The following is a 14,044-nucleotide window of genomic DNA, read 5'->3' on the forward strand; positions in this document are numbered from 1 at the left end:
CAAGTCAGAAATCTGTTTTTGCACCATTTATTCCTTGATGCCTCATGTGGATGCATGGAAAGATGCGCACGTTGGACAGATGGAGCTCTGTACGGATATATTTGTTTTTCGTGCTGCTGGAGTGTTACTGGGAAGCCGCGAGCGGCCAGCTCTCTTACTCGGTGGCTGAGGAGGTGAACGTAGGGACCGTTGTGGGAAATATTGCCAAGGACTTAAGCTTGAATGTTTACGATTTGGAGTCCCGCATGTTTCAGATCGTTGCAGGAACCAAAAGGAAATTCTTTGAGGTAAATCTAAAGACTGGCGTCCTCTTTGTTAATGAGAGAATAGATCGAGAGGAACTGTGCAAAAAGCAAGCCAAGTGTTCAATCAGTGTAGAAGCTGTGGTTAATAATCCATTGAAATTGCACCGCATTGAAATAACCATATTAGATGTAAATGACAATTACCCGGTATTTTCTAGTCATAAAGAGGTGCTGAACATTAGTGAGACAACAGCAGTAGGATCAAAATTCCCTCTGCATCCAGCCCATGATGCAGACGTAGGTAAAAATAATGTCAATTCATACAAGCTCAGCCCAAATGAACACTTTTCTCTTGACGTACAAAAAGGAGAGAGTGTGACTCCTGAATTGGTACTTCAGAAGCTTTTAGACCGAGAAAAACAGGAGGTTATCACGCTCACGTTGACTGCTATTGATGGAGGAACACCACCAAAATCAGGCACAATGACGATTGTTGTGACGGTGTTAGATAGTAATGATAACGCGCCTGTATTTAGTCAAACGTTATACAAAGCTAGCATATATGAAAATGTGGAAATTGGCGCATCAATAATAACATTGAATGCGACTGATTTAGATGATGGACAGAATGGAAAGGTGATTTATTCTTTCAATACAGGAGGGAGAGAGGAACAGACAAATATGTTCTCAATTGATGAAAAAACAGGAACAGTAACAAATAGGGAAAACATTGATTTTGAACAATCAAATGCATTTGAACTTAGAATACGAGCCAGCGATGGAGGGGCTTCTCCTTTAACTTCTCATGCTAAATTGCTCATAGAAGTTTTAGATGTCAATGACAACGCCCCTGAAATTGCAGTTACATCTTTATTGAGCTCAGTGAAAGAAGATGCAACGATTGGCACGGCCATTGCCATTGTCTCTGTGTTGGACAAAGATAGTGGTAAAAATGGTTTAGTGAACTGTAAAATTGATACAGATGTGCCTTTCAAACTTGAGTCAAATTACAAGAACTCATATTCTTTGGTTGTTGGTGCTCCTCTTGACAGAGAGAGCATATCTCATTACAATATTAGCATTATGGCAAGTGATGAAGGCACCCCACCTCTGTCCAGCACAACATTTATAAATGTGCAAATTTCAGACGTTAATGACAATGCACCTCGCTTCTCAGAGCCGGTCATTAATGTTTACATAAAAGAAAATAGTCCACCAGGTGCAGTAATATATAAAGTGACTGCATTGGACGATGACGTTGATCAAAATGGGCATGTGACTTACTCATTTTTGCCCTTTACGACTCACTCTGTGCCAGTAACTACAATGATTAATATCAACTCAGAGAGTGGAGACATTGTCAGTTTGCAGTCTTTTGACTATGAGAAGGTTAAGACGTTTCAGTTTAAAGTTCAGGCAACAGACTCTGGTGTTCCTCCACTCAGCAGCAACGTGACTGTCAATGTTTTTATCCTGGATGAGAACGACAACAGTCCGGCCATTTTGGCTCCCTATTCTGAGCATGGCTCCGTCAACAGCGAGAGTATCCCCTATTCTGCCGAAGCGGGATACTTTGTGGCCAAGATCAGGGCAGTGGATGCAGACTCTGGCTACAACGCGTTGCTCTCCTATCACCTGTCTGAGCCCAAAGGCAACAACAACCTTTTCCGGATTGGAACCAGCACCGGGGAGATTCGCACCAAGAGGCGAATGAGTGACAATGACCTGAAAAGTCACCCTTTGGTAGTGTCTGTGTGTGATAACGGAGAAGCCTCCCTGTCAGCGACTGTGTCTCTTGACGTGGTGGTGCTTGAAAGCACAGCTGACATCCACCACACTCAGTTCAGACACGTGCCCATCAAGGAGGAAAGCTTCTCCGACTTGCACTTGTACCTGCTCATCGCCATTGTGGCCGTGTCGCTGGTCTTCCTTGTCAGCCTGGTCACTTTAGTGGCCTTCAAATGCCACAGACAGACGGACGGACATTTCGACAGGTACGGCGCCCCAATGATCACCACCCACCCCGACGGGAGCTGGTCCTACTCCAAAGCGACTCAGCAGTACGACGTGTGCTTCAGCTCAGACACGCTCAAGAGTGACATGGTGGTTTTTCCCACGCCCTTTCCACCTGTAGAAGCAGAACTGATCAGTATTAATGGAGGAGACACCTTTACCAGGACTCAGACACTGCCAAACTCTGAGAAGGTAGGCTGTGCATATCTTTGTACTTCAGGGCCATTTTGTTGTATTTGTTGCTATCTGTTTTGTGCATTTGTGGAAAAAAAAATAGCTCAACACTTAAAACTTATGATGGTCTTTTCAAAAACAACTAGTAAGTTGTTAAGTGTAGCTTAAAGTGTAATGATGCAATAATTGAAGTATGGGAGTTTGTTAGAAAAACACTTTTGTTCTCTTACTATGCAGTCCATATTTTTAAGAAATGTCTTAAACAAAGAAAAGGTGTGGTGCTTTGAGTATGCTGTACATATACGTTGCATATGCTGATAAGGTAAATGCAACAATACGTTGAGGAATTGATATTTGAGTCTGTTGGGGCACTAGAAGGGTGTGTATTTTATTCATCAGCATTGGCGTATCGATAGAAGTTTTTAGTTCTTGAAATACAGTTAGCGCTCAAGTTTCTTCTTCTTGTATTTTGAGATGTGCTGTCCATGGTACTGAAGACATTTTTTTCATGGGTGTTTAAGTGTGGTATCCTCACATCTTAAAATGTTTATAAATGTTTCAGATGTAAATGATTTCTAGAGGAATGCACTCATGCTGATGCCTGTGTTATATGTTGTTTTCGGAGTTTACCCTGAGAGGGCGTATGCACGATTCGCGTTAGAAAAGAGGAACAACAACCTGTCCAGGGAGTCTGCTATGTGAACGTGTGCCTGGAAGTTCAGTAAAGACGTGAACAATTTTCTGGGTGTTGCGCAGTTTTATGAATTATTATTATTATTATTATTATGAAATCGCGTTTTATCAGAGTTAAATGTGAATACGTTTATTCAGGGAACTATATACTGTACATTCAAAATTGTATTTTATAACATTAAGTACACGTCATTTCATAGATGCATGGAGGTGGGAAAGGCAGGAAGCTATTGGGGAAAATCCAGACAATCATTTGTTTGTCTTGAAGAAAGTAACACTATTTGAGTGAGTAAACTGTTGGGTGAAAAATGGTTGCACCTTTCTATTTATTCAGTTGTATTTCAAGATTAAAGTGACGTGTATTAAGATCACACTCTGCGGTCAAACTGTCTTTCAAAAATGGTATATATATATATATATATATATATATATATATATATATAGTTTTATAATTTAGTAATTTGATGAATATTCACATATGCATCATAGTCGTGAGATTTTGACGTAGTTACTGCAAATGTCCACTAGAGGGCAAAGTGGACCGCGGTATTGACGCACTTTCATCCGCGGCGCTGGGCTCCTCCCAATTGTACGTGGTCTATTCCGTCATTGGAACAAAGAAGCTCAGGCGGTGAAAGAGACCGACGCGACGGCAAAATTAATTCCGTCTTTTCCGATTTTTCCTTCATACGGAGTGGCGAGTCTTGTCATTTTTTTGCACTATTTCTATTTTCTTTTTTGCCTTAAGAGGATGTATGGAGAGATGCGCGCGCCTGGCAGATGGAGCGCTTTGCGGATGTATTTGCTCTTCGTGTTGCTGGAGTGTTACTGGGAATTCGTGAGCGGCCAGCTCTCTTACTCGGTGGCGGAGGAGGTGAACGTGGGGACCGTTGTGGGAAATATCGCCAAGGACTTGAGCCTTAATGTTCACGATTTGGAGTCCCGCATGTTTCAAATTGTTGCGGGATCTAAGAGGAAATATTTCGAGGTAAATTTAAAGACTGGTCTTCTCTATGTGAATGAGAGAATAGATCGAGAGGAATTGTGCGGAGATGAAGCCAAATGTTCACTCAGTGTAGAAGCCGTCATTAATAATCCGTTAAAATTACATCGCATTGAAATAACAATATTAGATGTGAATGACAATTATCCAACATTCTTAAGCAAATCACAAGTATTAAATATTACAGAAAACACTGAATTGAGTACAAAGTTTCCCCTTCACCCAGCTCATGATGCAGATGTTGGTAAAAATACAGTCAATTCATATAAATTAAGCCCAAATGAACATTTTTCTCTTGAGGCACAAAAAGGTGAGAATGTTAGGCCAGAATTGGTGCTTCAGAAGCTTTTAGACAGAGAAAAACAGGCCGTGATCACACTCACATTGACTGCTATTGATGGAGGAACACCAGCTAAATCAGGTACAATGACTATTGTGGTGAATGTGCTGGACATTAATGATAATGCTCCAGTCTTTAGTCAGAGCCTTTACAAAGCTAGCGTACTTGAGAACATTGAGATCGGCACATCAATAATAACATTAAATGCAACGGATTTAGATGCAGGGCAACATGGACAAGTGTTTTTCTCCTTCAGTGACATGGGCCGGGGAAATAATGCTTTGTTTACAATAGATAAAACAAGTGGGACTGTTACCAACATAAATAATTTAAATTTTGAAGAGAGGAGCAAGTTTGAGATTACAGTACAAGCTAATGATGGGGCAGTTTTCCCCAAAACATCACATGCCAAATTGTTGATTGAAGTTTTAGATGTCAATGACAATGCCCCTGAAATTTCGGTGACATCATTGTTGCACACAGTGAAAGAAGATGTAGCAATTGGCACTGCCGTTGCTCTTGTTTCAGTCCTAGATAAAGATGGAGGGAAAAATGGTCATGTGCAGGGTAAAATTACGAACGATGTGCCTTTTGTGCTTGAGTCAAATTATAAGAATTATTATTCTTTGGTTGTAGGTGGTCCTCTTGACAGAGAGAGCATGTCTCATTATAATATTAGTATTATGGCAAGTGATGAAGGCACGCCACCTCTGTCCAGCACAACTTATATACATGTCCAAATTTCAGATGTTAATGACAACGCACCTCACTTCTCAGAGCCCCTTATTAATGTTTACATTAGAGAAAATAGTCCACCAGGGGCAGTAATACATAAAGTGACTGCATTGGACGATGACATTGATCAAAATGGTCATGTGACTTTCTCATTTTTGCCCAGTACAACTCACTCTGTGCCAGTAACTACAATGATAAATATCAACTCAGAGAGTGGAGACATTGTCAGTTTGCAGTCTTTTGACTATGAAAAGATAAAGACATTTCAGTTCAAAATTCAGGCAACAGACTCTGGTGTTCCTCCACTCAGCAGCAACGTGACTGTCAACGTTTTCATCCTGGATGAGAACGACAACAGTCCGACCATTTTGGCTCCCTATTCTGAGCATGGCTCCGTCAACAGCGAGAGCATTCCCTATTCTGCTGAGGCGGGATACTTTGTGGCCAAGATCAGGGCAGTGGATGCAGACTCTGGCTACAACGCGCTGCTCTCCTATCACCTGTCTGAGCCCAAAGGCAACAACAACCTCTTCCGGATCGGAACCAGCACCGGGGAGATTCGCACCAAAAGGCGAATGAGTGACAATGACCTGAAAAGTCACCCCTTGGTGGTGTCGGTGTGTGATCACGGAGAAGCCTCCCTGTCAGCGACTGTGTCTCTTGACGTGGTGGTGCTTGAAAGTACAGCTGACATCCACCACACTCAGTTCAGACACGTGCCCATCAAGGAGGAGAGCTTCTCCGACTTGCACTTGTACTTGCTCATCGCCATTGCGGCCGTGTCGCTGGTCTTCCTGGTCAGCCTGGTCACTTTAGTGGCCTTCAAATGCCACAGACAGACGGAGGGACATTTCGACAGGTACGGCGCCCCGATGATCACCACCCACCCTGACGGAAGCTGGTCTTACTCCAAAGCGACTCAGCAGTACGACGTGTGCTTCAGCTCAGACACGCTCAAGAGTGACATGGTGGTTTTTCCCACGCCCTTTCCACCTGTAGAAGCAGAACTGATTAGTATTAATGGAGGGGACACCTTTACAAGGACTCAAACATTACCTAATACTGAGAAGGTAAGAAATTTCCACCAATTTAAATTGTCTTTGAAATAGGGATATTCACAGCTTTTTTTTACGTTAAAATATCAATTATTTAGCTGTTCCTTTTTAAAAAATAATGAAATAATATCGAAAGATACAAAACAAGGTACCCTAAATATACACATGAGTAAGAGCAACTACATTTAGTACTATTTATATGTATAAGCCTGTATGTTTTAGATCATCAAGATCCTTGCTTTTGTAGGCTTTCTGTTGTATCTCACGTTTTCACATTTACGGCTAAAGTTGCTATACTATTTGCCTACTTTTAGGGACTCCCGTTTGTTTTATGCTGTTGTTTTAACCTATATCCAACAATAGGCATCTGCACGAAGTTAAAATATCAGTATGCTTCACTTTTGTGTTGCTGGCTTTGCTACACTGTGTTAGCAGTAAATGTGGTCAGAAGTATGGGAGGGGCCTGCAGGAGATCACGGATAGAAGTTATAAGGAGCTGTCAATGTGTTATTTAGATATATGCATAATGTTTTTGGAGGATATTATTAAGGTCTTCAATTGGTTTGTTTATGTTGTGTTTGTAAAAAGGGCAAGCTTTGAGTCATTCGCCTTTGGACACCTGCAGTAAAAAGTATTATATAATGCATTGTATACTTGAAGTTGAAAATTGCTATTTATATCAACTGATTGTAAAAGACTCACAACTGAAGTGCTGACATCTGTGTAGAATTTTTGGGTTCTCAAACCTCTCTTTTAAAAATAGGTTTAAAAAGGCTGCTGAATCGCTCTCCGTGGTCCTGAAGTGCATGATATGCTGTACATTACACTTAAAACCGCTGGGTCAAAAACGCCCCAATTTCGGTTAGAATTTAAACAATTGGTCGAATTGACCCAACTTCTATTTTTGTAAAAAAAAAAATGGAATAAAAAGGCGATCCCCATTTTTTTGTATTTCTTTTTGCAAGCAAAAGTTGGGGCAAATTGATATAATATGATTCTTTTAGGTGTTTAATATAAGATTTAATTATTGATTTCTTTAACAAAGACAGCACACAATGTAGCCTACTGTCTTATTTTATTGTCCTTGTTATACATTCCTCGTGCTCAAAGCTGGTTTGCTGGCCAGTTTCTTTAACTTTTCAGGAAAGAATGTACGTTTAAAAATCTTCCGTGTGACCTAAAACTGCATTTCACCACAACGGTCGCTAGATGACGCTGGAGACCGTACGAAAAATGTGTTTGGTGTGCAGAAACTCATCTGACAAAAAAACGTCATAAATGGGGAGTGTTCAGCATCGAGTCAACACAATTATAAGCAGCCACACTAGGGGAACGTATACGCGGCAAAAGATAGGTCTGTCTACATAAACGGACGGATTTGTATTTTTTTATTTCCCTGTGGATATACCGAAGGCAAAACGGGATTGATGTTGCGTATCTGAAAAGGAATGGCTTCTTCTCGGGACCAATGGGTTACCGTCGGGGGTCTGTTTTTCACTCTGCTTTGTCTGTGCGGCTGGACCACGGCTCAGATCTCTTACTCCATCTCGGAGGAGGTAGACAAAGGGACCGCGGTGGGAAATCTCGCTAAGGATTTAAACCTCAGTGTGCAGCAACTCCAGTCAACGGGTCTTCACATCAACTCCGCATACAAAAAGCGATATTTTGACGTTAATCTGGAATCTGGAGTATTGTTTGTTAGCGAGAGGATAGACAGAGAGGAGCTGTGTCCGAATGTGTTGAAATGTTCTTTAAATATAGAGGCTGCATTGAGTAATCCTCGCAGGCTCCACCAAATTGAGGTTGTTATCAACGATATTAATGACAATGCTCCGGTTTTTAATCAAGAGATTACAGTGATAGACATGTCTGAACATTATTCAATCGGGGAGAGGCATCCACTTCCATTGGCACATGACGCAGATGTCGGCGTCAACACCGTTAAAACCTACAAATTGAACCAGAATGATTTTTTTGTGTTGGACGTTCAAAATAACGGCGACAGCGTGTCTGCCGAGTTATTACTGCAGAAAGCTTTAGATCGAGAAAAGCAGGCGGTAGTTCACCTCACGCTTATTGCTATTGATGGAGGTAAACCTCCAAAATCAAGTACCATCCAAATCCAAATTAATGTCCTTGATGTCAACGACAATTCCCCCTTGTTTAGCAAATCTCTCTACAAGGTCCAAGTTGTTGAAAATGCAGATATTGGCACTGCGTTGTTAACATTGTCTGCTACTGATTTGGATGATGGTGTAAATGGACAGCTCACGTTTTCTTTTGCAGAAAGAGGGCGTTTTAACCCCGATAACACATTTGCACTCAATGAAAATACAGGAGAAATCACCGTTAAAGGTGATATTGATTATGAGGAAACTCAAGCGTATGAAATTCGCGTTCAAGTGCGGGACAAAGGCGTTCCTCCTCGCTTGGCGCACAGCAAAGTTTTAGTTGAAGTCATTGACGTGAATGACAATGCACCGGAAATCACGGTGTCATCTCTCATGAGTCCCGTGAAAGAGGGCGCCGAGATCGGCACTGCCGTTGCCATGGTGATGATTACTGATAGGGATGGGGGTAAAAATGGCCAAACAAAGTGTAAAATTGTTGGCGCTGTGCCATTTATATTAAAATTCAATTATAAGAATTACTACTCATTGTTAGTTGACGGGCCTCTTGATAGAGAGGCCATCTCTCAGTATCTAGTTGCGCTTACAGCTACTGATGAAGGAACGCCACCACAGTCCACTACACACGTCATCACTGTTCTAGTTTCTGATATCAATGACAATCCACCTCAATTTGTGGAGCCTGTTATTAATGTGTACATAAAGGAGAATAGTGCAGTCGGAACAACTATTTACACTTTGACAACTACAGATGCTGATTTACTTGAAAATGGAAGAGCATCTTATCACTTGATTGATGGTTCTATGAAAACTACACAAACAGCTTCACTTATAAACATTAACTCAGAGAGTGGAGATATAGTCAGTTTGCAGTCTTTTGACTTTGAGAAGTTAAAAACATTTCAATTTAAAGTTCAGGCCAGAGATTCTGGAGTTCCTCCACTCAGCAGCAACGTGACTGTCAACGTTTTTATTCTGGATGAGAATGACAACAGTCCTGCCATTTTGGCTCCCTATTCTGAGCATGGCTCCGTCAACAGCGAGAGCATCCCCTACTCTGCTGAGGCGGGATACTTTGTGGCCAAGATCAGGGCAGTGGATGCAGACTCTGGCTACAACGCGCTGCTCTCCTATCACCTGTCTGAGCCCAAAGGCAACAACAACCTCTTTCGGATCGGAACCAGCACCGGGGAGATTCGCACCAAAAGGCGAATGAGTGACAATGACCTGAAAAGTCACCCCTTGGTGGTGTCGGTGTGTGATAACGGAGAAGCCCCCCTGTCAGCCACTGTGTCTCTTGACGTGGTGGTGCTTGAAAGCACAGCCGACATCCACCACACTCAGTTCAGACACGTGCCCATCAAGGAGGAGAACTTCTCCGACTTGCACTTGTACCTGCTCATCGCCATTGTGGCCGTGTCACTGATCTTTCTGCTCAGTCTGGTCACTTTAGTAGCCTTCAAATGCCACAGACAGACGGACGGACATTTCGACAGGTACGGTGCCCCGATGATCACCACCCACCCCGACGGCAGCTGGTCTTACTCCAAAGCGACTCAGCAGTATGACGTGTGCTTCAGCTCAGACACGCTCAAGAGTGACATGGTGGTTTTTCCCACGCCTTTTCCGCCTGTAGAGGCAGAACTGATCAGTATTAATGGAGGAGACACCTTTACCAGGACTCAGACTTTACCTAACAGTGAGAAGGTAGGCTGAACATTTATTAATGTAGATTTGTATACTTATACATTTATAATGTATTCACACTGTGTATTTAAACATTTCATGTAAAAAAAATTAGTCCACACACCCCTGTTCAAAACCCCTTATTTTTTTGTAAATCTTTCTCAGATTTTACACTCTTAAAACTGCTGGATTGAAAATTGGACCGACCCAGAGAGGTGGATCAGTTTGACCCTACTTTGTGTTATTCTTACAAAAAAAATGTTGGGTTGTTTTGTACAACACAACACAAGAAGTATCAGATGCTTTAAAAGTTGAAGGGAACTCTTGCCCATCTTGATTTTTTTATTTTTATTTGCTTGTTTGTGGAAGGGGGCAGATGAGCCATTGGTAGTGGTTTACGAGACTGTTTTGTATGAATGGGTGATTGAAGTACTGTTATTTCCCAGCCTGCTAGAGGCTGACATTCTATGGAACTTGAAGAGTAAAATGTGTCTATAAAGCTTGTGAAAGTTCGGCGAGGTCATTGGATGTACATTTTTTTTATGGGAATATTATTCACAGTTGTATTTACAAATGACCGTACAGTACATTTTTAATTGGTAGACATACATCACCAAATATTATATTTCTAACAAGCTTCAGAACAATAAAAGGTTTTTAAGTGGTAATAATTCCAAATCGTACATCGTTGGTCATAGTGATATATTATTGAAAGAGGACCCTATATAGCTGTGGTTGGGTGCAAAATATATATTTTTAACTTTAGATATAAACTCTAACAATACTATTTACACGTGTTTTACACACTGGTCATTCAAAACATGCAGACGTTTAAATGCTTCAGCAGTTATTGGCCACACGATGTCGCACTAATACCACAGATAAATAAATGCATATCGCTCCTCGCTCGGGCGAGGTAAAACTGCCATTGGCTGCCGTTTTGACAGTCACTCGGGTTTCATTTGCCGAGAAGAACTGCTGTGATCGTCGGGGATTTTTGTTGGTGTTGGATATGCAAAGACTGGAACTACATTACTAGTCGGATTGCTGTTTATTGTGCAACAATGGGGACGGAGGATTTATGGATTTTCATCGTTGCCACGCTTCTTTTTTGTGATTGCTCTGCTTCACAATTTTCTTACTCCATTTCTGAGGAGATGAACAAAGGCACGGTGGTGGGGAATATCGCAAAGGATTTGAATCTCAATTTACAAGAGCTGCGCAACAGAGACCTGCGTATTGTTTCTAGTCACAGTAAGAAATATATTGAGGTCGATCTACGGACGGGGAACCTCTTTGTTAATGACAGAATAGACAGGGAGGAGCTTTGTCCCGGCACGGCGCAATGCTTTGTGAGAATACAGGCAGTGCTGAGCAACCCGATGAGTGTGCATCGCATTGACGTTCATGTTTTGGATGTGAACGACAACTCGCCGAAATTTGAGGAAGATTTACACATCTTAAAGATATCTGAATCCGTAGCACCGGGTGAAAAATATTTCCTCCCAGAAGCAGTGGATTTAGATACGGGAGGCAATTCAGTAAAGACTTATACATTGAGTCCAAATGAATACTTTACGCTGGATGTGCAGAATGGTGGCGAACACGGCGTGTCTGCAGAGCTGGTGCTGCACAAAGCGTTAGATCGAGAGAAACAACCTATTCATGAACTCACTCTTACTGCTTTAGATGGAGGAAAACCTATTAGATCGGGCGTATTGCAAATTAAAGTAGTAGTCATGGATGTGAATGATAACACTCCCGTTTTTAGCAAGTCACTTTATAAAGTTCGTGTGACTGAAAACGCCGCGCAGGGCTCTTTTGTGATCAAATTAAATGCAACCGACATAGATGAAGGCGTGAACAGTAAGATAACATATTCCTTCATTAAACGAGGTAACAATGACCCGGCAAATATTTTCAATCTAAATGCAGAAACAGGAGAAATTACCGTGAAAGGAACTTTAGATTTTGAGGAGACTCTTGCTTATGAAGTCAGGATTCAAGCAATGGATCAAGGCCAATTTCCCCGTAGTGCAAATGCTAAACTGCTGATAGAAATAATCGATGTGAATGATAATGCCCCTGAAATAACAGTGACGTCATTGATGACGCCTGTAAAAGAAAATGCAGAATTGGGCACAATTGTCGCTTTGATTACAGTGAGTGATAAGGATGGTGGGAACAACGGTGTAACCGACTGTAAGGTTGTTGGATCTGTTCCCTTTAAACTGAAGTCTAATTACAAAAATGATTATTCTTTAGTCGTTGATGGAGCACTAGACAGGGAAAACATCTCTCTTTATAATGTCTCCATCTTAGCCACAGATGAAGGAAGTCCACCCCTGTATACTAAAAGGATCATTAGTGTTCATGTTTCTGATGTTAACGATAATGCACCTCGTTTTATGAAACCCGTTATTCATGTGTATGTCAAAGAAAATACCCCAAGTGGATATTCGATTTGTTCCATAAATGCAGTTGATCCTGATGTAGATGCAAATGGAAGAGTTTCATACGCGTTGTTAGATAACGCTCACAGAAATATTCCAATTTCGTCACTCCTTAACATCAACTCAGACAGTGGAGACATTGTCAGTTTGCAATCTTTTGACTATGAGAAGTTAAAGACGTTTCAGTTAAAAGTTCAGGCCACAGACTCTGGTGTTCCTCCACTCAGCAGCAACGTGACTGTCAATGTTTTTATCCTGGATGAGAACGACAACAGTCCGACCATTTTGGCTCCCTACTCTGAGCATGGCTCCGTCAACAGCGAGAGCATCCCCTATTCTGCTGAGGCGGGATACTTTGTGGCCAAGATCAGGGCAGTAGATGCAGACTCTGGCTACAATGCGCTGCTCTCCTATCACCTGTCTGAGCCCAAAGGCAACAACAACCTCTTCCGGATCGGAACCAGCACCGGGGAGATTCGCACTAAGAGGCGAATGAGTGACAATGACCTGAAAAGTCACCCCTTGGTGGTGTCGGTGTGTGATAATGGCGAAGCCCCCCTGTCAGCCACTGTGTCTCTTGACGTGGTGGTGCTTGAAAGCACAGCTGACATCCACCACACTCAGTTCAGACACGTGCCCATTAAGGAGGAGAGCTTCTCCGACTTGCACTTGTACCTGCTCATCGCCATTGTGGCCGTGTCACTGGTCTTCCTGCTCAGCCTGGTCACTTTAGTGGCCTTCAAATGCCACAGACAGACGGACGGACATTTCGACCGGTACGGCGCCCCGATGATCACCACCCACCCTGATGGGAGCTGGTCTTACTCCAAAGCGACTCAGCAGTACGACGTGTGCTTCAGCTCAGACACGCTCAAGAGTGACATGGTGGTTTTCCCCACCCCCTTTCCGCCTGTAGAAGCAGAACTGATTAGTATTAATGGAGGAGACACCTTTACCAGGACTCAAACTCTTCCTAACACTGAGAAGGTAGGATGACAGTTTGTATTTTTGTGTTCCTTAATTTTTGAAGAGATTAAACCCTGAACTATCATTGTTTTTTGGGAGGGGGTGCGGTGACAAACATATACTTAATGTATTTTGGTAAACTCATAGATATGTGGTTAAAGCAAATGGTGCAATGAGCAAATAATGAGGCTCACTCACAAATGGAGGAATGCATGTTTTACTTCTGTAGTTTTCACTTTATGTTGAGCAATAGTGCTGCTCTATGGCCCTGTTGATGTTGGTTTGAGACTATCGCCTTGTGTGTTCCCTCTAATACTGATCAACTGTGGTTGTATATGTGGTGCTGACTACTCTACTTCATATAGAAACCCATTTTGTATTGGGTTGTAAAAAAGAACAGCGACTCTAAAATGTCACTATCCGTGGTGCTGAACAGTATGGTTAAGCACGTTCATGCATGGGCATCGTGTATCAGATTAAGTAAGCAGCTATCCATTATGTGTACATAAACTGCTTATCCGGTGCTGAGGGGAGTGTTAGCCTATCCTAATT

The 14,044-nt window shown here is 42.1% G+C and overlaps 4 protein-coding genes and 1 pseudogene across 4 annotated transcripts in view; all 5 read left to right on the forward strand.

Moving 5' to 3' along the window:
- Positions 1 to 14,044, forward strand: part of LOC147060948 (protocadherin alpha-5-like) — a 133,491-nt gene that overhangs the window by 84,619 nt on the left and 34,828 nt on the right. The gene's annotated exons all lie outside the window — the stretch shown is intronic.
- LOC147060968 (protocadherin alpha-10-like) lies at positions 63 to 3,134 on the forward strand. Its single transcript, XM_085906534.1, has 4 exons — positions 63 to 756; positions 1,108 to 1,191; positions 1,564 to 2,450; positions 3,012 to 3,134. Exons 1-4 carry the CDS (start codon positions 63 to 65, stop codon positions 3,132 to 3,134), a joined length of 1,788 nt encoding a protein of 595 aa, XP_085762660.1.
- Positions 3,922 to 6,544, forward strand: LOC147060969 (protocadherin alpha-2-like). The gene is made up of 2 exons (XM_085906537.1): positions 3,922 to 6,273; positions 6,506 to 6,544. Exons 1-2 carry the CDS (start codon positions 3,922 to 3,924, stop codon positions 6,542 to 6,544), a joined length of 2,391 nt encoding a protein of 796 aa, XP_085762663.1.
- LOC147060970 (protocadherin alpha-2-like) lies at positions 7,707 to 10,103 on the forward strand. The gene has a single exon (XM_085906541.1). It carries the CDS (start codon positions 7,707 to 7,709, stop codon positions 10,101 to 10,103), a length of 2,397 nt encoding a protein of 798 aa, XP_085762667.1.
- LOC147060971 (protocadherin alpha-5 pseudogene) lies at positions 11,138 to 13,522 on the forward strand (annotated as a pseudogene).

This window comes from Syngnathus leptorhynchus, chromosome 2 (genome assembly GCF_054491065.1).
Source record: "Syngnathus leptorhynchus isolate UIUO chromosome 2, UIUO_Slep, whole genome shotgun sequence".
Classification (NCBI taxonomy): Eukaryota; Metazoa; Chordata; class Actinopteri; order Syngnathiformes; family Syngnathidae; genus Syngnathus; species Syngnathus leptorhynchus.

Excerpts from the sequence above, each read along its gene's own strand:
- LOC147060969 (XM_085906537.1), top strand. The coding sequence starts at position 3,922 with ATGTATTTGCTCTTCGTGTTGCTGGAGTGTTACTGGGAATTCGTGAGC. Across the intron at positions 6,274-6,505 it reads CATTACCTAATACTGAGAAG|GCTTTCTGTTGTATCTCACG; the intron begins GTAAGAAATTTC and ends TTGCTTTTGTAG.
- LOC147060970 (XM_085906541.1), top strand. The coding sequence starts at position 7,707 with ATGGCTTCTTCTCGGGACCAATGGGTTACCGTCGGGGGTCTGTTTTTC.
- LOC147060968 (XM_085906534.1), top strand. The coding sequence starts at position 63 with ATGCGCACGTTGGACAGATGGAGCTCTGTACGGATATATTTGTTTTTC. Across the intron at positions 1,192-1,563 it reads TGTGTTGGACAAAGATAGTG|TAACTACAATGATTAATATC; the intron begins GTAAAAATGGTT and ends ACTCTGTGCCAG. Across the intron at positions 2,451-3,011 it reads CACTGCCAAACTCTGAGAAG|AGGAATGCACTCATGCTGAT; the intron begins GTAGGCTGTGCA and ends AATGATTTCTAG.